Here is a 26,091-nt window from a genome sequence, read left to right on the forward strand (position 1 = left end):
CATTATTTATTATTTTTATTTTTGAGTATGGTTCCCGTTTTTGGGGGCCTCTCGTACTTCCCCTATCTTGGGTACACAGGGACTACCTAGTCTAGCCACAAGTTCTGTTACAAACTATATACCCGATAATTTTTAAAAAAATAATTTTATTTTAAAGTTTTATGTGCGATTATGTAGAGTGAAAAAGATATGTTAGTACTAAACCAGTACTTCAAATCGTCTACCCTTAGCTTTAACGCACGCTTTTAAACGTTCGGGCCATTCGTCGATGGATTTACGAACGGTTTCCATTGGAAACTTGGTTACTGCTGCCTCCAAAGATTTCTTGAGCGACTCAATATTTGGGTGACGCTTAGAGCAAACCATGTCCTCTAGTACAGACTACAATTTTTAGTCAAAAGGGTTTAAGTCCGGACTAGCCGAAGGCCCAACATCAGCCTTTATGAAGTCTGCAACATTTTGCGCAAAACAAATTTGGGTAGTACGCGCCTTATGACCTGGGGCTGAATGCTGTTGTAATGTCCACACTTCGTTATTGAATGAGGTGTAGTTGAGAGGTTTAACTGCCGCTGTTAGAATACGGTATCTCGATACACCTCGGCTGAAGATTTCACTCCTTTCCCGCAAAAATGGAGTTTTGTAACACCATGGTAGGAGATATGACAAGATACAATGTAGAGTATTATTTTTGCTCTCGGCGGGCCACCTGTATTCGACCGGCGGGCCGCGGTCTGTGCATCCATGGTCTAAATCTATACTTTACATTGGGCTTCTTTCAACTGAAAAGGAGAAGTAGCAGAAGAACGTAAAGAAAGGAGTCTGATCGGTGAAGGTGAATGGTAATGCATGCAAATCGTTACATGCATTACCATTACAATACATCGCGAATCGTTAGCATAAAGCGCTGTACTCGGCAACTCTCTCTACATTGCTATTGTATTTATAAGACCGGGCATTCGCACTGTGTATCCACAGAATACTGAGTAATTACGTCAGAAAATTGTCAAAAATGGAATTAACATTATGTTCACTTATCTGTCAGTCAAAGTACTGTGAGTGTAAATGCATAAGACGTATTTAAAAAGTGAGCAAAGTAGTGTACGAAGATGTATTAAAAATTTTCAAATACGAATATAAAGTCGTAATCAAAATAAAGTAAAGATTTATTAACATCCCATAAAATACAGTGTAATCATATTTTCGTCACTGGTACAGTATATATCCTAAAGTTAAATATAACAATACTCGTACATACAATCGTTATACTTATAAAATCTCATCTGTTATATCTTCCTTAATTTTATAAAGATAACTAAATTAATAACAATTTCTATTTAAACATTCTATTTATTCATTATGTTAGTAGCTAATCTTTACGAGTATAATAAGAAAGTATTTATATAGTACACGATATTTTTTAGTTTATTTATTTGTTACGAAGAGCTATAATATAACTTTTATTTACAAATATAGATGAAAGTAACTCGGAGCCCAATATGAGTATTTAGTTTTAAAGTTTTAAATAACATAGGCTTATGTAATACAATTCGTTTGGACATTTATTTATGTTTATAAATACATGAATAATCAACAAATTACTGCAAAGAGTTTGCATTGAGAGAATCAAACAATGACGAATAGTAGAGACTTAAAAAATATTTTTTTTTGTGGCAATTGATGGAACAATAAAGACCCGCATTCAAAAAAAAATTAGGTTAGAAGAAAACATTTTACATTATTTCCTGTGATTGTTACAACAAATTTCAAATGTAACAACTAAAATTTATTTGCGATTAATGTTTAAATTTTATGGCAAGTGAATATTTTTTATCGATCCACGAGTATTTTAAAAAGTGGTTCTGATTTTTCGTAGAATATTAAGATCTTCTCATAGTTTATTGTTGCTTATGGATTTCTGGCTTAAACTCGTCATTTAGCTTAAGTATAGATCTATTATGGCATATTAATAAGGTCTCACCGTGCCGAGGCGGCCTCTGGGTATGGGCTCCGCGTAACTGTGGCGGAATTTCGTCGGCTGCCGGTCGGCCAGATCACGGAAGTCTCTGTATTCTCTATCATAGTACCTATCTCTATCCCCTTCCGGGAAGGACTGGCGCTGCTCGTCTAACAGGCGCGAGCGGCTGAAGGCACGCTGCCTGTCCGTCCACTCCCTCCGCCTGTCCTCCATGACGGGTTCAATGATTTCATCTTCGTCTATGCGCCGATCTAATTCCCTCCTGTCTCTGTATCGGTCAAATTCATCTCTGATTGGTTTGGGCTCGATCCTGTTCAAATATTCTTCCGTGCCGTATTCGTACCGCTTGGGATCATCGCGTTTCCTGCTGACACGCGGGAGTCTTTCTATTACTCTGTGACCCATGTCCGTGGTGTCCACGTCGCGGACACGTTCGATGTCTTTGCGCCTCTCCGGCTCTCTGTGAGAACGTTCTATATCCCGATGAGAACGATCAGGTTCTCGCCGGGAGCTCAATTCTCGGTGACGCTCTTGACGCTCGTCCCTTACCTCTTCCTCGGGGGAAGAAGTGGAGCGACTATTCCTTTCCAGCATGCTTCTCCGAATTGCCATGTGTTGTTCCAGTTCTCGGTTAAATCTCTCCCTCTCCAAGTTCATAAACTTTTCTTTTGCGACATTAAAACGGTCCTTGGGTGACGTTTCGGCAATTTTCAGGCTGCCTTCGCTGGCTCCACGCTGGAGTTTGCCGAAGCGTCGATCTTCAACCCTGTCTATGCTTCGATTGGAGGGTTTGGTGTCGGGAACGTACCGCCGTCTGTAGTTGGGTGTGTCTTCCAGGTATTTGTCCGGTTTGTCTTTGCTGACGCGTTCAAGGGACTCGTGGCGGAATCGTCGTTCAAAGGTTGCGTCTCGGAAGGGAGCGAGTTGATCGCGGTAGGGTTCGGTGAAGTCGTCGTTGTAGCCGCGATCGTAGTTGCGCGGCGATAGCGTGCGGTGCGGCGGCGGGCTGACGCGGGCGGGTGAGACGCGGCGCGGGGAGGGCGCCCGCCGCGGTGGTGACGCTTCGAACGCCTCGTGCATCATGTACGCCGTGCTCTCAGCCCAGTCCTCCTCTGGAATACAATATAACATAGTTAGCAATAGTAATAAAGATTTTTTCTCACTAAATTACGAGGTTGAAATACTCGAACTAATGTATTTTCTTAATCAACTTACAATGCCTTAAGTTTAGGGAGAAGAAATGACTCTATAATTTTGACATTAAAAGCCTTTTTGTCCCATCACTTCTAAGTAATTAATTTTCCTTTCAACATAAATTTTATTGAGAAGTAAAGCTTCTCAAAAGATAACTTCTCTGAAAATCTTGAGAATTAAACTAATTTTGCAGAGTAATTATTTAAAAAAAACTCAAATCTCTTTATTATATTTAATAAACAATCATTGTATCTATTTTTTGTGTTATAATGTAGCCTATTTACATTCTGCTAGTTCTTTTCGAAAATATCAATGCATTTAGATTGCTTGTATGATCAACAAGACGACACAAAAAAAATCCGTCTACGTTATTAATTGGCATAATTTTTGTTAGGTGGTCCCAAAACAAAAAACATTGACACCTGTGACTAAAGTCAAACATCGCATAATATCTTAGTTTTACTGCCGATGGCCTAATGTCTAGGATAGAGATGTTGTAGTGCCAATACTAATGACAAACTATTAGTTTATTATCATAACGGATTTATAGTCAACTTTTAAAATCTTAAATATTGAAAATTGATGTATCGATTTATAATTTCACAACTTTGCCATTCAGTTTTAATCAGTTTTTAACGTTTATATATAGGCATAATAATATTTAGCGCTGTGTACGCCTACAATAGGCAAACATAAATAATTTTGTACTTTGTTTAAATTTAAAATAATATAAACTTATGTTATATATTGCTGGTATATAAAATAAAAGTTATAAATATAGTGCTACTAAAAAAAAACTTACAACATTAAATATATTATTACAATATATCATTAAAATAAAATACTTAAAAATTAATTCTTAAACAGGTCTTAGCTTTTTATATCATAAAAGTATAAAATTAATAAATCTTAAATTTTCACGAAACACGTATTAAAAGTTGAAAACAATTTTTAAGTATTTATTTATCGCCAACTCGCTTGCGAATAAAACAATAGCTTTACCACAAATAGAAGCTCACGGCGCCCGAGATTAAGGTTTCGTGATTCTTTTAGCTTTATTGTTTTGAAACGAATTCCCTTCGGGCTGCATTAAAATAATTACCATTTTTATTCTATTGTTTCGAGCAACAGTACCGCGAAGATTAAGTTTATACAGATAAGAAAGCAGTACATTTACAGCTACAAAAAACAAGGCGTATGCACCAAGGACATTTCAAAATTACTACAGAATCGCAAATAAAGATTACCAGATAGTATTTACAATTAACTATGTCTTGTACGCAAAATGATCTTATTTAAATTAAAACATTAGTAATAGAAAGACAGTTAATGAAGGTCGCTTCACCGTTTTTCAGAAGGAGGCTGCGGAGATACGGAGAGAAAGAACATCTGAGCTCCCCATCCGCAGTCCAGACCTGGACGTCGGAGGGTGTTATACTGCGTCCCTTCTCTATGCTTAACAAGGCCCTGGCGACGGGTTCGGGGTGATCCGCTGCAAGTAAGTCTGCGGTGGCACGCGAACTAAATCTCGCGTATTTATGATGGGCGGGGGACTGTAGCTCTAGTCTAAGGAGTGGAGACATTAGGCCACCGCCGTGGAAACTATGGTAGTATGCGAAAGCGCTCCTGTAGTTTTGACGAAAGGCGTCGACCGTAGGGTTTTAGCCGGTAGGAGTCCGGCATAAGCCTTTCGTTGCCCCCACAGGGGATGATTATACCATATAGGATTTTCCCATGAAAAAAATAGCCGCTTCCCCGCGAAATCTTTGATAGAGGCCAATATCCAGTAGTGACTATCCATTGCTATTCACTGCTATACGTAGGACGTGATAAATTTTAAAAGAGCAGTAATGTGATGCTATAAAATTAATCCAAACTTGCATTGTTTCTCGAGGACGAAACTGTTATGAAGTATCGTATTTAATATTCTAGGGGCAATATATACTCTGATCCCTGACAAAAAAAAAGAAATTTGGACAAAATATGAAAAATAACTAAAAAATCTTAGATTGCTAAAAGAGCGTGTCGATGGAGGTGATGCTTTTAAAGGTGCTCTAACTCACCAAAATTCTCATTGATGTATTCTCTGCGAAATGCCAAGATTTTTATTGATAATAAATATAGGATGTAGATAACTGTGCCATCGGCATACATTAGTCGAAAATTTAGACCAAAACAAAATTGTACGGACATAAGGTCGGAAGACAGTTGATGCTTAGTCGACAGACATATCACCGAAGCGATTTCAGGATAAGTTTATATAGGCTAGGTTTGTTTTTTGTTATTAAATCTAACAGGATCATAGATGGCCAGTCCGGGCCTGATGGGTACCTACTTCAAAGATGATTAGGACAGCAGAGGAGCAGAAGTAGGTACGTCGACCACTATTTCGAAAACAATGGAAAAATCGCAGAAGAAATTTCGACATCGCCTACCTGTATCTCTTACAAAAAAATATATTGTATGTTATCTTTATTCCACATACGATAGATCTATACGACAGGTATTCACGTTAGGTAGAGTATACAACCTATTAGATTTGATAAGAACAGCCGAAAGAAACATAGCGAGACTACATATTTTTTTTAAATAATATAAAGTTAAATATTTAATAAACATTTCATTGGAGACGAATACCTTTTTCATTGTGTCGTTTATGAAGTTATTTACAGTATAGAATTAACTCTTATAACAAACATTGTTATTTTTTTTAATATAGCAAAATAAACTTTCTCAAAATTATCTAGAATCTTATAGTAAAGCCGTTTACCTTGCTTATAGTAAGATTTACTAACTAGTTGAAGTCCTGTTGTTGGTATACAATTTTTTTTGGCTTCAACAATGGTAACCCAGCGGTATAGGACTAATACTTGTGATCGTAGGTCGCTGGTTCAATTCCCGGGATACCAGCTCATATAGTTCACACTTTATGCATTAATTATATATAAAGGAATGCCACTGCTCATAAACGTTCCTAGAGGATGGGCAGCAGCCTCCGTTGCGTACTATACATGCGAGTCTGCCAGGCGGGGCGATTACGGTGTATCCCCATTGATATCTTTGGGGGAGGCCTAGACTTTGCCGTGGGCGTTTATGGGCATAAACAACGGTGATTTGTACTGTAAATCTGTCAGAGAAATATTCGTCTAATGTTACTTTTTTTCGTATAAGATTTGAATTGCTATCACGTGAACGTTGCGATCAACTCGTCACTGTATATTGTAAAACAGCGATTACTTTTGATGTAAAAGCTTAATTAACATATTGAATAGAAAACACGAATAAAAATTAAACATTTATATTTATAGCGAACGAAAAGATTGTGTTAAATATTGCAAATTGGTTACGTAAAGTTTTTCTTTACGATAGCGGTAAGGATGCTTGATATCGTTTGTAATTGCGAACATCGAATGTAACGGTTATTTAACGGTAGTGGACAGTATAAAGGTTTTTCTAATAATGCAATTTCGTCCCTCTTTGATTTAATTACTTAATTTGCGACAGAACAAAACAACACACCTTGATACTTGTCATGCGATAGTTTCGAGGTTTTGTCAATATAGATAACCTTCTTTACACGTTATTTTATATGAAAGACAAGTCTAATAAAAAGCCTAATTCTAAAACAATGCTTGACTGTCATATACAAGTGAATAGCTGTCCTTTGCCCGCGCCGTGTACCTAATCAATGCTCCCACAACCTCCTTGCGGGTAGAATTTCTTAAAATCCGTTCTAACTTCTAATTAACAAAACGAATATTTATACTAAAATTTCAAGTCTCTAGACTTTATGATTCTTGAGATATCAAGGTGAATCAGTACATAGAGTCATACACGTATTATCTATATAAATGTAAAGATCGAGTAGGGTCACTGGAGGGCATAACTTTAGTTCGTTTTAATGAAAATGTCATAGAATATATCGTTCTTCGTATATCGTGATTAACTACGCAGTACTGTCTGTCATTATTCATCATCTCTTTCGTTCCTTCAACCAGTACAATATCCGTCTCTTTCACATTCCCGTTTCATTTTTACGTACATGTATGAAAAATTATATAGTCTGCGAACCAACCCAATTCAAAGTCTGTAAACGGTTTTATTGACTGATACGCAATTATTATTACTTAATTTTTTTTAAATTAAATTTTTTTTTTGGTGGTCAGTTTGTTGCATTAACTAGTTTTATAATAATTTTACATTATTTCAAGTCAGCGCTCACAAATTTATCTATGATCATTAATAAATTTTAACATCGATTTTAATGACAGATATCTCTCTTCTCTATGACGATATTAATGATTCTTTGATTACGTAAGAATATTCCCACCAAGAACCGAAATATCCGTTTCTATTATAATGTAAATTTAATCTACAATCGTTTTAATTAAAATTTATTAAACTAGAGCTTCATAATTGATTAAATTGAAATATCGAAATCGATTTCTCTAAAATTATTAGATTTAACTTTGTATTTATTTAAATATATTTTAATATTATAGAGGAATTTAATTAATAAATGATATGATAGTTATGTAATGTTATTTAATTCTTAGTTAGCGAATTCATAACACTCATTTGGCGTATTAGAAAACAGCTAAAAGGTTGTATTACTTATAATAAGTATGTGATATATACATATATATAGACTTGTAGTAAAAATCAATTGGATGGTTTTAAATAATTATAGGAGTAGAATCAGTGATTTCCAGTAAGAAAAGAAAGATATTTTTCCATCTTTCTATTAAAGGGTTTACTGCTATAAAACTAGTTTAAGCCTGAGTTTCAACTGCGTATATATTTTCTTTTATTTTTCGATCGTTTATTTTCATAGTCGATTTAAAGCCTCTCTATGATTTATTAAATATTAAAGAATTATTGTACATAAAATAAGATTTACTTGAACATTTATATAAAAGTTGAGTCAAAATAAAATTTATGTTTATTTTTAACTATGACCGTTTCTTAATAATTTTTTTTAAAAATTTGTAGACTGGGAAGGTAGAAAAATCTGGTACAGATAAAAATAAAATAAACATCAATTATGCAAACACAAATACCATTTAGACATCAAGAGCATTGTATGATAAAACATCAGTTTCGTAATGAATAATTATTATAATCACAATACTAGAAGTGGTTCCTAACAAAAGGTATTAACTATCGTTGTATATAAAAGGCGACACCGGTCGTCAATTACGCATGGCTTGTACGTATGTGTACAACTTAAATGCCTACAATAACCATGACGTAACTATTAGACAGGTCACGACTTGGATGAAGCCATCGCTGCAAGGCAACACACGTATTGGTAACTAATTTGGAAATCAAAAATAGATACAATTTACATCGTTCTTTACAATTAAGTCCATCGTCGTAAAAGCAAATATTAAGCAATAATTTCGAGAGTAAATTAAAAAAACTGTGGCGGAGTATTTGAATAAAAATTATTTATGAACGATAATATTTTTATAAAGAAAGAGGTCAGCGAAATATATTACTAGAGTAGTGGAAGCGCAGAGGTAGAGGATTGAGACTTACGATCGCAGGACGTGGGTTCGATTCCCGGAAGACAATCTTATTCACACTTTGTGCATTACTTATCCAGGATTGCCCCTACTCACAAATAAGTTTCAAGAGGATTGGCATCGGGGTCCTCTGTGTACCATTATACCACACTGCGTTCGTCACCCGCCTGCCAAGCGTAGCGATAAATACGACAATAAATAATTAAACCTAATTTTAGAGTTATCAGGTGTCCTAAATGATGTCACTTAAAACTTTACATATGAATCATTACTTTGGTAGAATTTATTACAAAAAAAGGTTTTAATAGCCACTTAATAATTTGGTTAGGAACGTGAACGTTTTTTTGACAATATATTATGCGATCGTGACATACAAAAACAAAGGAATATAATATATTAAGTCGTGCTTTACGTTTATGGATAGCATATTGTTCTATTCAATAGCTTCACTTTAATTGTGGTTAATAATGATTTGCATGGGACCTTTAGTATCTAAATGCAGCATTACCATTTAGCGTTGGGAATCTAAAATTGTGAACTCGGTTATAATACCAGTAATCAAAAATCACATGAAGAAAGAGATGGTTTACCTAAATGAGCATTTGTTAACCAATGTGGACATTCTTATCAAATCAAAAGAAAATTGTCATTAACAACTTTTTTCCATCCATTTATTACGAAAAAATGAAATTTATAAATGGAAGTGAATAAGTGTTTTTGGACAAATTTTAAGGTCTTTATAACCCTTTAAAACATATCGGTAACCTGATGCGCTATATTAAATTGGCGATAAAAATATTTAAGTGATAAAGTCCCAAGTGAAAGTGGCAGCGGGCAGGCCTAATAGCGTCTGTAATAGACACTCTGGAGCCTTAAGATATATAGACCAACACGTTAGTTTTTTATTGTCGTAACTCTGAGAGCAGGTCGCTTCTAGCCCGTCCTATTGTAAATCTACGAAGAGGCCTATGTCCAGCGATGCACATCCTACAGTTCAAATGATAAAACAAACACCATATATTGTAAGATTTAAAAGAAAGAACTGACCACTTGTACTGTGATTATCGTGCTGTCTCGTGTAGTCATTCCTTTCGGGCGAAGGCGCCAAATCACTGCCGATTCCAGAGCTGCCACCCGAGGACTCCAGTTTGCGTCTTGCGTTGACGCCTACGATGTTTTGATTCAGGCATCGACGAGTGTCAATATTGCTAAGATTGCCTTTCTGACGGTGTACCGTATCGTAGTCTCTTGGTGGAAGCAGGATTGGGCTTTTGCCTGGAAATTACAATTTAATATTATATAACTAATGTATAAAGATATTTTGTAATTAACTGATCACAATATCTACTGCGTAAAGCTAAACTACTTGCATTTAACATATTTCAATACTAAATATATAACAAAAGTGAAATAAGGCTAAATATATTCTAAAAGGCTTCGAGATTGTAGTATATATTTTGATAGATTACATGCTAATATTTAATTAATAATAAGGACATTCTGAGATCTATGTAGGTGTAATCAGTGATAAAATACGTGCGATAAAATAAATAAATAAAAGTGTGGTAACGAGTACAAACCAATACAAAAGCTGGAGCAAGACATTTGCACGGAAGCGAGGACTAAGCTAAACAAATCCAAAATCCACACTGACCTAGTCCTTTTTTACCTGTTGACAACTTCTGTTTCAATTCAGCAGCCAGACTGTCGTACAGATTGGCGACGCATCGCTCTTCATTGCTACCGGAATCTGATTCTCTGGACACTTCACTTCCGAGGGACGAATCCGGCGGCTTCTTCGATGGCAATGCTCCGCGCATTTGCAACTTTCTTTCAATGTCAGCGAATTTCTTTTGGTTCTCAGGCCTCTCTATCAGGGCTTGCAAGTGCGTGTAGAGCATCTCAGCGGTGTGGTCCGAGTCGCATCTGTTGAAACGGAATCAATTTAAAATATCGAACATCTAGTGACATTTAAAAACGCCAATGAGGATGTCGTTTCGAGGGAAACGTGTTTCGTGTAATCAGGTTTTATTGTTATTAGAGACTCGTTTTGCTATTATTTTAAAGTAGTTTTATCAGTCACGAACTTTTAAAGTGACCATCATATCAATTATTTTTTTAAATATTTCATTAAGTATTTATTCATAAAAATATATATCACTAATAATATCATTACAATCACGGGAATAAGATTTAAAAATATATTTACAAAGGAGAAAACTCAGAATGTTCATTTGATTCAACTCTTTGACCTTTAAGATCAATTACTTTAAGTTTAAATAAGATTGTGTGGTCATAATATATATATAGTATAGTATACATTAAGAATGCTGTTCAACTGTTGACGACTATTACTGGTTATATGCCGCGACAAGCACCGCATGCCACGGTATTGTGTAGCCTACTGTGAGAATGTCAAAGTTGAAAGATTCACAACAAGGCCACTTGTCACTTCAAGCTTAGCATCGCATCGTCGGTTCTGCTTTAATGAAAATAGCGAATCTTATATCAAGAGTAATGTAGTGCTGCAACGTTAGTTAAAGAAAAAATACATATTTTAATGCTTTGTTTTATATTTATAAACGTATTCTCGTAGTTTCTTTGTAAATAATTAACAATCAATAATCTGTTTCTATTTTCCTTATACATTATTGATTACCAAATTAAAAATAGAATAGACATATGTTAATAAATACACAAGGGTAAATAATTGACACGAAAAATAGATTACTTTGTACAGAATTTTATTGAAAGAAAATTATTAATATTATTATCTAAAAAGTTTAATGGATCTTTCGCGAACAGTTAGGTAAATAATAAAGTGCATTTAAAAAAAACTTGAACCATTTTAATGAAGGAAAATCCATACTTCAATGTTGCAAATATATCACTAATAATTCATGGTACTATATATGGATGAAGCAGAACTAAATGACTTGTAAAACAAGCGTAGCAGCCCTTAAATTAGTATTTGCATGAAATACTATTTGAATAACATCGTGTAATGGTTACTTTATTATTAGATAATATAACGCATAATTTATTTAATTTACCTACGTCTTTCTGAGACGCTAACATTAAAATAATATTATACCGGTATCCAAAACTGGTTGTGCAAATAAAATAGAATGTTATTACACAAAAAAAAAATGTTTAAAAAGGTGTGGTCGAATAAAACAATGATGGGATGAAAATTATTTAAAATAAATAAACGATAAATGACATAAAATGTCGCAAAGCACACGCCAAACATATAATTTTCATTAGGATAATAACTAAATTGTATGTTTATTTATCGCTTAACGTGTTCTGTCTCACGTATTATGTCCACTATTACAGTTATTGACGTAATGCCGATCAGTTTTAATAATAACTCTTGTTTTAAAGTGACAGTTATATGTTGTAACTACATTGTTACGAAATTCGTGATTATAAAATAAAATCTAGTCTTCACGACGCCTTTCAAGCTATTAATTTATTTCAAAAGAAAACAGGTATCCTGATTAGGTAATGTAGAGAAATTTTTAGCTAATTTAAATTTTATTTACAAATTAATGAGTTGTTTTAAGATAAAGTTATATTTGCTTGGCAATTAGACCAAACCATTTACAACTTAAGGATAAAACACTGAAGATGCAGAGTTTAGATCTTTTTACAGTAACTAAGTAATTAATGGGGGAGACTTATGACTAACAATGAAAGTTCTACGACTGACATGATGATATTGAAGCTCTATGGCTTCCTCAAGAATCCGACGTGGGCTTAGATTTCTCATTGGAGTGGGACATTAATGTGTATCATCTTTTAAAACAGATTTTGTACGGAATTAACCATCTCGAGAAGCCTTTTAATAGTTTTTGTACTTCATCATATTAACGAAACGTAATTAATATATAGAGTGATTTACAATGCTGTTACTAATGAGAATTAAAATAAATTCAACATAAATAATCAATTATTTTAAATCTGACCTACGTAACATCCTGTTTGCTTCTTCTGATTCATTATATGTTTCGGCTTAAAAGTCAAGGTTTACGATACGTAAGCAAATAATTTTTAATTTTATTGACGATATGGTTTAATCTTGAGCAGTGTTAGATCAGAAGCTGTGGAATCTGTCTCATGTATTGTTGAAAGAATACATCTCGAACAGTCACAGACACAGCGGTAACGACATTTCGGTAATCATATGATTAATATGCTATATATAAGCTAACAACAAAACTGTTAGTTTGATTATTGATTTTGATAGTTAATGTTTCGAAATATCTCGGAAAGAGATCTTAGAAGTCAGTTATAAATTAAAGTTTTACATATTTTATATCACATTTATCGATATTTTTGTTTCAAAATTGGCATAATTTAATAGGTAAAATATTTAAAAGTGTTATAAAGATATATTACCCAGCTATGTAAAAATTTATTTCAATCTTTTATCGATTTTTTAGTTATTTTTGATTTTGATAAAAAAGTAGTGATATTTCTATTTTATTTACATGTTAAAAAGTTATATACGGTCAAAGAAAAATCTGGTAGTAGATTTGTACCAATCATAAATAAATAGTTGCAAATGATTCACTACTTTAAAAATAATTTTGGGTACATTTAAAGTATACTTTTATATAATATTAATTATTTTAATGAAACAATTGATAAATGAAATATTTTTAATGTTTTTGTGGTGTTAAAAGTTTAAGTAGTAATATTTTCATTTGAATTTACTGTTTACAACAAATCTATTTTTTCTTCGTAACTATCCTTTTTTATTGCAAATCGTATATCGAAATCAAAAGTTTGAACAAAACTTTCTTTACAAATGAATACTATAAAATTTCATATATTATAAAAAATGATTACAATCATTCTAAAGGCGTGATTTCAGAAATCATATACATTAAAATAAGGCTTTTATATTTTTTTACGTAAGCACCGCCGTAGACTTCTTCATTATTTGACATCAGGCGAGACAGAGGTCAAATACTTTGACCTTATCAATAAAAAAAATTTCCACAGTAAACTACTTGATACAGATATATTTTAGCAATAAAAGGTTTTCCCGAGTATAACGTGTAGTATATGTAATAAGTCATTAGAATTAATGAACGATTGGTTACATAATAAAATTTGAAATGTTAATTGATTATCGTAATTTATGGCTACTCGGACAGCGCACTAGCTTTTCTTATTATCACAATATTAATTATCAACGTCAACAACATTGTTAATTTACTTTTATCTGTTGATTAGAGACCCATTCATAAGTACTGGCGGTCAAACACGTTTTATGGCCGCCCACGGACTGTGTTTCAACAAGACTACCCGGTGACAAACGTCGGTGAAAGTTATTCCGTTCTTTTACACACCACGCCCGCCATATTTAAACAACTGTCAAAAACGGAACTGACAAAACGCGCGAAAATAGCAGGTGGTTGATACACAAGAGGTGAAAGGCCTGCGTGCGCTAATTTCCGTATAAGCTCGCGCAGGTGATGCTTGGTGATGTTATTGGCAATGCCAGCCGTTAGTCTTAATAGTTTATTTATTGCAACTAAGAATTCATATTGTTTTAAAACAACTAATAACTTTTTAAAAAAAATGTAGCAGTGATTTGGACACAAGGAACTGCTTAAATATAAATTAAAACTGATTTACGATCAGAATGGAAATACTTTAATGAATAAAGTTGAAAATTTAATGTTTAAAATTTAATTTTGGATGGCAACATTTCTTTTTTAATTTTTATAATCGATTTGCGGGCTATAAATTTTTATACCAATTTTCATGGCAATCGGTACATTGCAGTCAATTGTGATGATAATTTGGAGTTATTGAATTCTGTTCAAAAATTCCAAACGTCCATTCCTAAAACGTTGGATGCCCCCTTCCAACCAGTCATAATGAATGTTTCTGGGAGGCCTATATCCAGCAAAGGGCGTTTGTTAACTGAAATGATAATAAACTAAATTGCTAGAGCGATAACGAAACCTGAACAGCTCAAAATATATTAAAACTTCATAACCTCCCTCACGTTGGCTTTTGACGAATAATCTACACAAACTATATACATGTGCATGTATATTGTGATGTCCTGTACAATATACACTAAACTAACTGGTGTAGTTAAACTTCGGACTGGCAATTAAGTGAAGCTAGGTACCGAGCCGCTCCCTCTACGCCCCTAGCGACATCGACATCTGTCCGGCAAGAGAGTAAAACATATGTTTAGTATTAAAACAACACACATCCTACGTTTTTTAATAAAAAATATACTTGTTGCGAATTTTTGCCTCGCTTGCTCCAACATTTTTAATCAATTACAGAATATTTTAAAGGTCAGGAGATCTTGAAAGCGATTGTTCGGTTACATAATTGTTGATATTTATTTCCAACAGTGCACACGTAATAACTTGAATTATTGAATGCTGCTGTTAATTTTATGTAAGTCGTTACTAATATTATATAATTAGGTCATGTAAACATTTGCAGTGGTATCCCAGCGATGGAGACCTTAGACTTGCGATTGTAGGTCGCCGGTTCGATTTCCGGGATACAATCTTATATAATTCACACTTTGAGTATTAATTATATGGGATTGCGATCATCAATCCACCTGCTATTTTGATACATCCCTCTATCTTTGAGGAAAGTCTATACCTTGTAGTGGGCGTCTGTGTTAAAACGAAAAACATTCATCTTTCCTAAATAATACTTAATATGCTTAGGCTTCTGAAGGTGGAATTACGTTTAAAATAGTCAACAGTTTGACATTAAATTATTTCTGATACCCCCAAACTTCTTTTTCTTGTAAATATTAAACATTTACAATAAATATTTAAATATCATAGCAAAAGTTTTGCGGTTCTTGTTGGAAGTAACACAAAACTTAAATGGCATAATATAATCAAAATATGCATAGTCTCAATATGGTTTTGTATTTTAAATTTATCAAAGCCGTTAGCTTTATGTCGGTGACCCGGTCAAATTATGAAGTTGAGTAGTTGTCACCGGCGAAACACTGTTTTCTCATTTTTAAAAGTTTTTACCTTTAGTGCTAAAATGTTCAACTCAACTCAACAAAATTCAACTGTCGATAATAATATTCACGTAATTCAACATTACATATATCAAATTATTAATTAAAACGTCTCTGGGTAACTAAATTTTTATTAATATATAAGTTTTAATTTCGATAATTTCGTACTAGAGGCAATTAGTCTAAAACTTTATATAATAATGAAGCTTGAGGGATTGGGTCATTACTTATATGTCAGGATTTGGAAGCCGCTAGGTTCTAGGGTTCTGTCCGTTAGCACAAGGGCTCTTGGGAAATGACTTGAATAAGCTGCGAAGGTCTTCTTTATAAAGAATATGGTTATTTGTGGTTAGAGCCTATAATATTTCCTTTTAACTTCATATTAGTAAATTAGTTTTGATCCTTGAAACAAAATCTATAGAAATATAGAATAGCCTATTGTAACCTTTAAATGTAAAATAATATCGCTTATAGTCGACGTTTAGCAAAAATATCTGTTTTCAAATACACGTCGTAGATATAGTACCCTTACATAGATATAGTGATGGTGTTAGATCTAGTTTCGATTAATTTAATACAAAAAGATGTCTATTGTATTTAAAAATGGACACTTTTTCAATTGTACAAATGAAGCTAACTTTTGACAATAAGCGACAATATTTAAAGGTTAAATTCATATTATGTAATTTTATAATCGAGATTGAAATAAAAATCATTATTTCTTATATACTCCTATAGCATCGGTAAAGGCCAAGTCAGGTCTAGCAATTAGAACGGGCCTTGTCACAAATATCTGGCGAGTCGGAGATAGGTGTCACTGTCCGACCCCACCGGATGCGATGCGTGATATGCCAACGCAGGGTTGCCAAACAACGTGTGAGGCTATATTACGACACAATTGGTGGTAATTAATATTGACAAGCTTGCCGCCCATTTAACTCTTCTTCAATTGTCGTTATGTTTTTTTATTTTATTTTGTGTCGTTAAAATTAACATTATCTTGTTTATACTTCGAAGAAAATAGTCGAGGTAGTACTTTTGAAAGGAATGTGCGACGTCAGCTTTACCGACTTCACAAATATGATTTTGTTGATTACAACACACTTACAACACAACACACGTTCGGAGAATTCTCTTATTTGTCATTGACATTATAGCTTTTTGAGAGATCCTAATATTCCAGCGATTTATGCGGCTACTTACTTGCGGCATAATTAGATAATTGCAATTAGATCTTTTTGATCCAGAATTCGTGACCTAATATATAAAAGAAATACCTACGACAGTCCTGACGGCAGACGTATTGTAAAAACTAAGAGATATCTAGTCAGTTGTTGAAAGAAGGAGTCACTAGTGACTTCGTGTATCGTTATTTATACCCATCATTAGTCTTTATAACAAATTACTTTTCATTTGTCTAATTTTCAATAATAAATGTTCTAAAATTTCGCTACTTTACCATGCGCTCTTGTAAAAAAATATAGTTCATAAATATCAAACTAGTTCATAATTTTCTTGATTACTTCGATAAATTAAATCAAGTGAAAAGAAACGTGTGTTATTTTCATAGATTTTACTCCGTAGTATCCAAGACTCACGACAACTTTCAAAAGAAATAAAACAAGTTCACAAGTGAAAATTAACAAAGACGGACAAAGAACGAAACTTTTGCATTAACAACAGCGTAAACAGAGAACATAAACCGCAAATGAAGGGTTTCGCACCGGAAGTATCGTTGATTGCTTCGAGGACTCAATATGCAAACAAACTTAATTACAAAGTTTCTAACACAATTACAAAGTTGGTTTATACACTTACTATATCATAACTTGATGTACATGTATAGTAAGTAACATTATCTTTGCTCCAACTAGACTGTCTATTAAAATACTAAATTGAAATCAAATAACAAGTAAAAAGAGTGAGAGAGGGAGATAAAGAAAAAGTAAATAACATTAAATATATACACGTTTAGTTAATATTTTGACACTGTCCAATTTTGACAAAACTTTATCATCGATTTTTAGATTTTCACAAGTAAAGTTTAGTTTCTTGTTTATATTACTACCAAATTTCGCAAACAAAAACGGTTTTGTGTACTCGTATTGGTTATAACATGTCAAAAGTCATTACACGTAGATTACATCGTTTGCATAAAACATCCTATAGATATGAAATATAGTTATTAATATATAAGTTTTTAAAAGTTCTTTCTGTTCCTTAAATAAAAGAAGTTGTTTGACTTTGTAAAACAATTACATGATTGTCCGTAACAACGTATTCGCTTACACGCATCAATATGCACATTTATAAAAAGATTCTCCTAACCGATGTCTGTTTATGTTTTCTTATAATAAAATCATAATATTGCAATTTTTATTTCACGCCACTATGCGAAGATGTTTCAAGAAGTCTACATTATTAACATTAATATCTTCTTCTATACTATGTTCTGTTTGCGGAGTAATCGTGGTTATTGGGTTCGTTGCACGCACTTTTTTACCATCTCATGCCATTTCTCTCTCAGTGATGCGTTACGCACGCACAAATAAAGGGGTGATTCCGTAGGAGCTTTCACTTGCTCCGACCATCGTATTTCCTTTGTTTGTATTTTTAAACATCAAGTCTCTTCGTCGAATCGTATTTTTTTTTTGTCTATGCAAGACAAAATTGGAGAGTAAACAAAAGTTCAGAGGCTATGCTTAACTTTGAGCTTCTGGAGAATATAGATATTTGTGCCAGATTTAATTATGACTTTAACAACGTTCTTCTGCAGTATCATATCTTCAAGATGTCGATGCGATTTCATTCTTTCTCTTTTTCCCTATCAATGGACCCGCTAAAATCATTATTGTACTACTAATATATTCCGTATGTTAATACCAATTTATGTTATTTTATAATATAATATCGATTTATTGTGTACGTGAATTTTATATCGATATCTTAGTCAGTTAATTAAATTTCTGTGTCAAATACGTGACGTGCTGACGTAGTGACTTAACATTGTATTTACAAACGAATTATTAACAATATCTTTACAAAAATATTTAATAGATATTAATCTTAATAATCAATTAACAGTTTGTCGGTAGAATTAATTTTAATTATTGAGGTCATTGAAATGTACTTATGTTGTTCTATAGTGTAGCTAAGCCTTAGTGTTTGCGTTAAATGTCAGCCGTAGGATGTATTCTCCGTCGTTTTTCACAAAGGGTATCTACGTGCTTTGTGCGGTTCGTCACCTTGAGTGTTACCTAATTGAATGTCGTTTATATTTACACATACATATACATACATACATACAATCATACACGTATTTTGCTGCACACAGCTGATGAAATACTGATTATTTTATATTGTACCAGGCCTATCTTATATTAAGATATAAAAATATATAAAAAATAAATATATAAATAGAATTTTGAAACTGTTTTCAGTTACAATCCAGGCAAATCCTGCGGGTCCAAGAGGTCAGGCCCCATAGGGCGCTCAACCTAATCTCTTTTAAGGTACCGAAGCTTGTGGGCTCTTTTGCACAGGCTACGTACTACAATTAGGAGGTCGCCATTGTCTTAGATCGCTTATCGCGACTGCTCTATGAAATGACCAGGTTCAAGGATCCCTTCGATTAGCATTCCGCCTCAAGAGCGCCCGAACGAGTCGAACCTCAGCTTGGCTGGATGCTTCGGAAAACGTTAATGCTAGGTGACGAAGTCACGGAGAAGACTTTCTATTTATCTGGAACATGGAATGATCGGGGGTTGGCGACTCCCACGATAAACGAACTGACTTCGATCTCGTCGAGGCTGGTTGGCTTTAGAACAGCTGCGACCGCCATGCTTAGCGACATAAGTCTGTCACTTCCTAATTGAAATAAATAATTCAATGGCCTGATCTAGTGCTTCCGAGGAAACCTCGTGCTCAAACTAGTAAAAGTAACCAATTACTATAAAGAGGTCTAAATTTTTGATCTTCAGCGGGTTGTCACTTTTAACCTAATGAAGACATAAATACTGCTGAGTATTAATACTTGTCAATAACAAAATATCTTTGTTAGATATTTATCAAAGCTACGTAATAATTTTAACTACAAAATTTGTTTACTGGTTATCCGTGATAGGTGTAAACTTTAGTTACGGAAATCCGGGTTTTGAATAAGAATTAAATTTAAAAATACAATCACAAAATGTTCCAACAACAAGAACTCAGTTGAAACAGAAAATTAATTTTTCTTTAATGATTTAAATGAATTTGTGTATGAGTGACCAAAAACATGTGGTTTTTAATATAAATTTGGTATTTAATTATGTTTTATGTTATTCGATTAAAAAATATCCATACATTATAATCAAGGATATCCACTAGATTTAAAAAGGACATGTGATATTTTTTCATTTATCACGCTTTAAAAATAATATCCTTAATGTTGAATTAGTTACGCCAGGTGTCTTACAGGATAAAGGACAAAAGCTTAAAAGTCATAATTAGTAAATAATGTAGTAATTATATTACGTGTAGTTAAAAATGTAATTGTAAATAATGTCGCCGATAAAATGTTAATAAAAATACTTTAATCTAAACCTCTTTTTATCTTTTTATAGAATGTAACGAATATGGCCCAGCGTATTGGCAAGTTGAAGTCGCAATAAGCGAAGTCTACATAGTTCGAAAAACAAATGGGGCTTAAAGGACATACAACCTTATTAAGGTCACTCAAAGACCCGGGATTCAGGCTTTTAAAGGATCCTGTTGGTAATCTATAGCAGACGCATAAGTCCAATAGCGGACGTCTTACGGCTGAAATAATAATATGATGATTACGTAATGTATTTATTAAGAATTACCTCAGTATTATTAAAGATGAGAGCATTTTCTTTGTAGATTTATTAACGAAATTAGTCACTGGTAAGTTTCTCGCAACGCACTATGTCTAGTAGTAAATAGTTGTATTAAATATATACGTGGAATCAACTTCATTGCGAAATTATGTTAACTTTGACGAAATTTATTAAAAAAATGTTTTTGAAACTAAAGTTAATATCGTTTCGTAATATTAAGACGGATTGATATGAAACAGAGTTATATTTTACAAAAATTTTGTAATTTAGGAGTTTGGTAACAAATGGTTGCAGTCACAAGAAATTTCGTAATTATAAAACAACGTTATGATTATTGTGCCAGAAATTAACACGTACGAGAATAGTGTTGTAATAAATCAACAATGTTAGTTTTATACCTTTTATTACCTGCTCAAGTTCGTGTTGATATTGGTAGGTTTTTCACGTTGAATATATAAATGGATTTAGTTTAGTATGCAACGCGTTGTTTATGAAAGAGAAAATATGCTTTATGACAGATTTTAAATAAAAAATTATTATAGTAACAAAAAAAAATTATAGACTAGCACTGGTAAATAAAAACCCGATTTAAAAAAAAACAACTCCGACGTAAAAACGTATAATATCTTCAATTACTGAATTGAACACAACAATTGAACATTTTTATTTGAAGGTCACGTAAAGAGTTAGGTGGTTAGGTCTTTAACCTATCAGCAATTTTCAAGCAACGAGAATTGGCGAGTTGCCTATACATTACGTGCCTTGTAAGGCAGAAGCGTATATCAGTCCATGCTTACCCAACTACCTACGTGCAACGAGTTTAAAACGGTAGCTATTCGTATTTTCTCTATATAATGCTATAAAAGTCTAATGAATAATTGAAGCGTTTAAAAATGACATTGAAAATGTATTAAATGTATATATCTATAGCTATCTACTACAAATAATAATGATTTTACATAAAAAGTAAATTTGATTTAAATAAACAAAAATTTTAAATTCTAAGGTGATAAACATAATTATAATTGTAAGCTGATTGACGTCTATTGCAAGGCTTTTTCACAAAGATCGCCAAGATGACGGTATTATATGTGTTATAAATTACGCAGCTTGTTTAAAATTCCGTAAAACACATTCCAAAAAACACTATTTCCAAAGCAATAAGAAGATTGAATAAATACATTTGAGAAAAAAATACATTACAAATTATCTACAGTGAGGATTGAGATTCTACAACAGTTATAATTCAAAATGTACAAAAGTCGTGTAATGTCAGAGGCCCGTTGGGTGACTTAAAAACATAGACGTTCAGGTTAGCCGGAGACGGTTGTGCCGATGAATACAAATTTCCTTTTTATTCTAATAAATACAATAACCGAAAGGATTTATACAAAAATAGTAGGACCACAGAAACACAATTACATGACTTGAAAGTAAAAACTTCGGCAGACTAAACATATTTCACTAATTTATTAATAAAGAATTATATAGAAACAGGAGAAGGATGTGACTTTTACGTTTGAAGTTGTTTATTATACAGTCGGAGTTATATTAGCATTTTAAAACCAAATATTTATTATTAATATGAAAATATGTGTCCTTTAAGCGGACCCTCCAATTTAGGCGGATAATTACGAGTGGATGTAAAAAAATGACATTTGTTTGATTTATTTGGGTGGGTTAAATGTTTGCGAAGAGTAATTTAGTTGTCGTCTCCGAGTACCATTAAATCTTTAAGACGTTTTTTTTTATAAATCTTTAATTTAAGCTAAAATATAATACGAAAAAATATTTCGAGCAATAAATGTTACATGAAATTATAATTTACGTTTTATATAAATCTTGTTGTGCAAGTATTTTCATTTTGTAGATGTAATAAAGATAGGTTTTATAATTTTTCCTTAAAGAGATATGCAGTTCGCACAAATATTTGGCAAAAACATCAACTTTAAAATAAACGCTACACTTATTTGTCAACAACTTTTGAAAAAAATTCGCGTGGTCTTTTTTATAATAAAAGAAGGAAAGTGATACAATGAACTTGAAAAATGGCCTGTAACTGGTCATATATCACGCGGGTGACTCGTATAAAAATTACATATGAAGACAGCAATGAATAACGTTTAACATGAAATAAATATTGCATACTTTCTAAAAACTTTCACGCTAAAATATATTTCAATTCACTACAATATGTAATACTCATGTAAGCTTTATGGTTTGGTAGCATAATATTTGAACCTAGCTAATCATTAGGTAAAAGAATCGTTGCATATTCAAAGTAAAGGTCCAAAAGCTGTCGTTTGTCAAACTGACGGAATTATTTAATTGGATTCTGTTATTTATAATATATAAATTCTATACAATACATATGTATTAAGTAATATTTGTTATATTTATCATTAAGTAAGAAAATATTTTATACATTTTAATAAATTGTACAAGAAAAAATTTCTAATTTTTAAGCAATAATGATAAATTTATTAAAAAAAATGTGAACGATTTAGTGAATTTTAATAATTTTTTACATTTACTTCGATTATAAACATGTTGCAGAGTATGAGTTCATAAACAGACGTTTTATAGGTATCAACGAAACAACCAAATGTCTTATTTAGCGCTCCGTTTGATATATGTGTATGTATGAATAAATATGGTCGATTAATGTTTAAAAATGCATTCAAATTCACTACCTAATATTTTTATCAAAGCTACAGCAAAATATATATTCTATGTGTATTTGCAAAACAGACCTTTAATTTTTTAATATTATTTAGTTAACATAAATATAGCTGTGTTTGGGTATATACCTGTATGCGTGCACATGTACTGGGCAGCCGGTGATAGGGTTGTACAGCAACAAGACACAGGCCACCACGTCGCCCTGCACGACCGCGCTGGTGATGCTGCCATGAGGGATGAAGTGCTTGATCGTCTGCTGTTTGCCCTTGGCCGTCACATTCTGGATGATCTTAAGCCCTTTATGAGATACCTGAAGAAGTAATATTATAATATTAGAAACAGCTTACAATTCAAACTCGATTGATATCATTAGGTTAAGGTTATAGTGTCGACCAAACAGCCTAGAGTAGGATGTTTACCGATAAGATAGACAACCTTTTCTAGATAGTGAGAAAACGCTAAATGCAAACCGCTTCCTGCCTTTTTCATAGTATTTATATGGAGCAGGGCTATGTCTAGGTTGTCATTAGACGTCCTATGGTGGAAATGATAGTGAAGCTTCAGAGTTTTGGCTCAGGATATTAATTTACGTATTCTGTCAACATGGGAGGCCGAGAAGCTCTCTCAGGACGCTTAGGCAGACGTTCTTTAAAGTGGCTGGGGGGTTACTACCTTCAAGAAGGGATCTCGGCTTCGGCAATCAATAGCCTAGAGTAGGATGTTTACCGATAAGATAGACAACCTTTTCTAGATAGTGAGAAAACGCTAAATGCAAACCGCTTCCTGCCTTTTTCATAGTATTTATATGGAGCAGGGCTATGTCTAGGTTGTCATTAGACGTCCTATGGTGGAAATGATAGTGAAGCTTCAGAGTTTTGGCTCAGGATATTAATTTACGTATTCTGTCAACATGGGAGGCCGAGAAGCTCTCTCAGGACGCTTAGGCAGACGTTCTTTAAAGTGGCTGGGGGGTTACTACCTTCAAGAAGGGATCTCGGCTTCGGCAATCAATCCATATGCGCTTATCATCCCGAGGGAATTAATTAAAAACGTAACATTTTATATCACCATGCGAGTTTCTGGTCCTTCGCATTGTAAGAAGAGGAGGTGAAACTCGGGGCTGAAGATTCGCAAACCAAATTAAGAGAGGCCTGGCAAAGGTTGGAGGTTCATCACTTTTCACCAAATTTTATGTAATCCTATCAATCCTACTTATCTGCCTTTCAATCTTACAAATCCACCAGCAGATTTCGATGTTACGTCTTAACGAGGTCACATGGAGGACAGTATGTATTAGTTATGTGTTTTAGGTATTTTTTTGTTTATCGGGAAACAGTAAATTCTGTTAGTTTCTATTACTCTGCAAATATTACATAAGTTTGCATGTATAATTAATTCGACTAATATAAACGAGAATATAACAATCCTTACTATCAACATATGAAATAGGTCTAAAATATTTAAAATGAGTAACGTAAATTTGATTTTTAAGAAAAAATATTTACCTGTAGAGTAACCTTAAACGGTTCCAAGTCTCTCGCGCGTTCCTCCAAAAGTCTAATAGCGGGTATAGCGAACTCTTCGCCCCGAAGCCCGCGCGACTCCTGCGCTCCCAGGAACCACACGTAATACGACGCCTTCTTGATGTCCTTTTTTAATCTTAACGCCATCTTGTTAGGCTTCTATGTCATTGTTAAATATCTGAAACAAAAATAATTATTTCATGAGAAACAATTTATAAAAATGAAGTTATATTTGATAAATGATTAATATGTTTTATATTAAGTAGAAAATGCCATTTTAAATAAAGTAAAGAATTTTTCGAATAGAATCGCTTGCTATTGAAATTGCAAAGTTTGTTTCATTTTGATTGTTGATCACCGCGTGTCTGAGTTAGGTTGTGTATGTTTGTAAGGATTTGTTTATGTTTACAAATTCTCTCACGCTCTTATTGCTTCATTCGTTCTCAAACCTTGACACCTTTTTAAATTGGCAAGCGTAAATTTAAAGCAAGTCTAGCGCTTTAGTTGCATGAAAATGTGGAAATCTTGAACTGTTTTATTATGTGACTATGTTTACGATAGTTGACTTTCATTAGTAAGGATTCTAAATGCCATCTGCAAAGGGGTTGAGAGGCCGTTAGGAATAAAAAAAATACATATTTTTCAACTCTAGTCCCTATAAACATTTAACTTGGCCAGTATATTTTTCATGTTGAAAATCACGAAGAATAGAAACGTATACAAATATATATAAATGTATACATACAAATAAATCATTCTATTATTAAAAAAATAATTTAGTGTGTAATATTAAACATAACTTGACAAAAAAATCTGACTAGAAATGGTCAGATATAATAAACATTTCAAATCAAAGTCGTACCGTACGTGTATATATAAAATGTTAACTGGTATCTCGAGTCAAGAAATATGCGGCGAATACTTTTGCATGCAAGTCAGACGTGAAGAAACATAGTGCTCCTATATGTTAAACAGTCACGTTTGTTTATAAAAAGTATTTATATTTTATAACCTATCCTTTTAAATCTATTATCTATGTTATTCAAACTGCATAATAAATAATTTTAAAAACTAAACCGTAACTTATCCAAAAATATTTTTATTTTATTACTAAGCAACAATATAAAGGAAAAAATAATAAAAAAAATATACTTTTATTGATAGATAGAACAAATGGTTTTGTTTGATTTCACGAATTTTATAAGGTGAATTTTAAAATATATTTTGTTTAATATTTTCAATGAATTACAAGTGGTGTTATTGATCACCACGAGAGACACGTGTGTAAGTTCCCCTATTAGAAACAACCGAAGAC

The 26,091-nt window shown here is 33.0% G+C and overlaps 1 protein-coding gene across 3 annotated transcripts in view; it reads right to left on the reverse strand.

Moving 5' to 3' along the window:
* Nucleotides 1–1,181: 1,181 nt before the first annotated feature.
* Nucleotides 1,182–26,091, reverse strand: part of LOC137924050 (zinc finger CCCH domain-containing protein 13) — a 78,397-nt gene continuing 53,487 nt past the window's right edge. For 2 of the 3 annotated variants that reach the window (XM_068767361.1, XM_068767360.1), the window contains 5 exons: nt 24,759–24,954; nt 23,382–23,563; nt 10,352–10,623; nt 9,745–9,972; nt 1,182–3,087 (listed from right to left, as the gene is read on the reverse strand). In XM_068767361.1, the coding sequence (XP_068623462.1) occupies nt 1,964–3,087; nt 9,745–9,972; nt 10,352–10,623; nt 23,382–23,563; nt 24,759–24,923 (1,971 nt within the window). In that variant the 5' untranslated portion in view covers nt 24,924–24,954 and the 3' untranslated portion in view covers nt 1,182–1,963. The remainder of the gene's footprint in view (nt 3,088–9,744; nt 9,973–10,351; nt 10,624–23,381; nt 23,564–24,758; nt 24,955–26,091) is intronic. The other variant, XM_068767362.1, reaches the window with a different exon arrangement.

Source organism: Battus philenor, unplaced genomic scaffold, assembly GCF_028537555.1.
Source record: "Battus philenor isolate CCGP_79_NKW_IND1 unplaced genomic scaffold, ilBatPhil1.0.hap1 SCAF_23, whole genome shotgun sequence".
NCBI classification, from domain to species: domain Eukaryota; kingdom Metazoa; phylum Arthropoda; class Insecta; order Lepidoptera; family Papilionidae; genus Battus; species Battus philenor.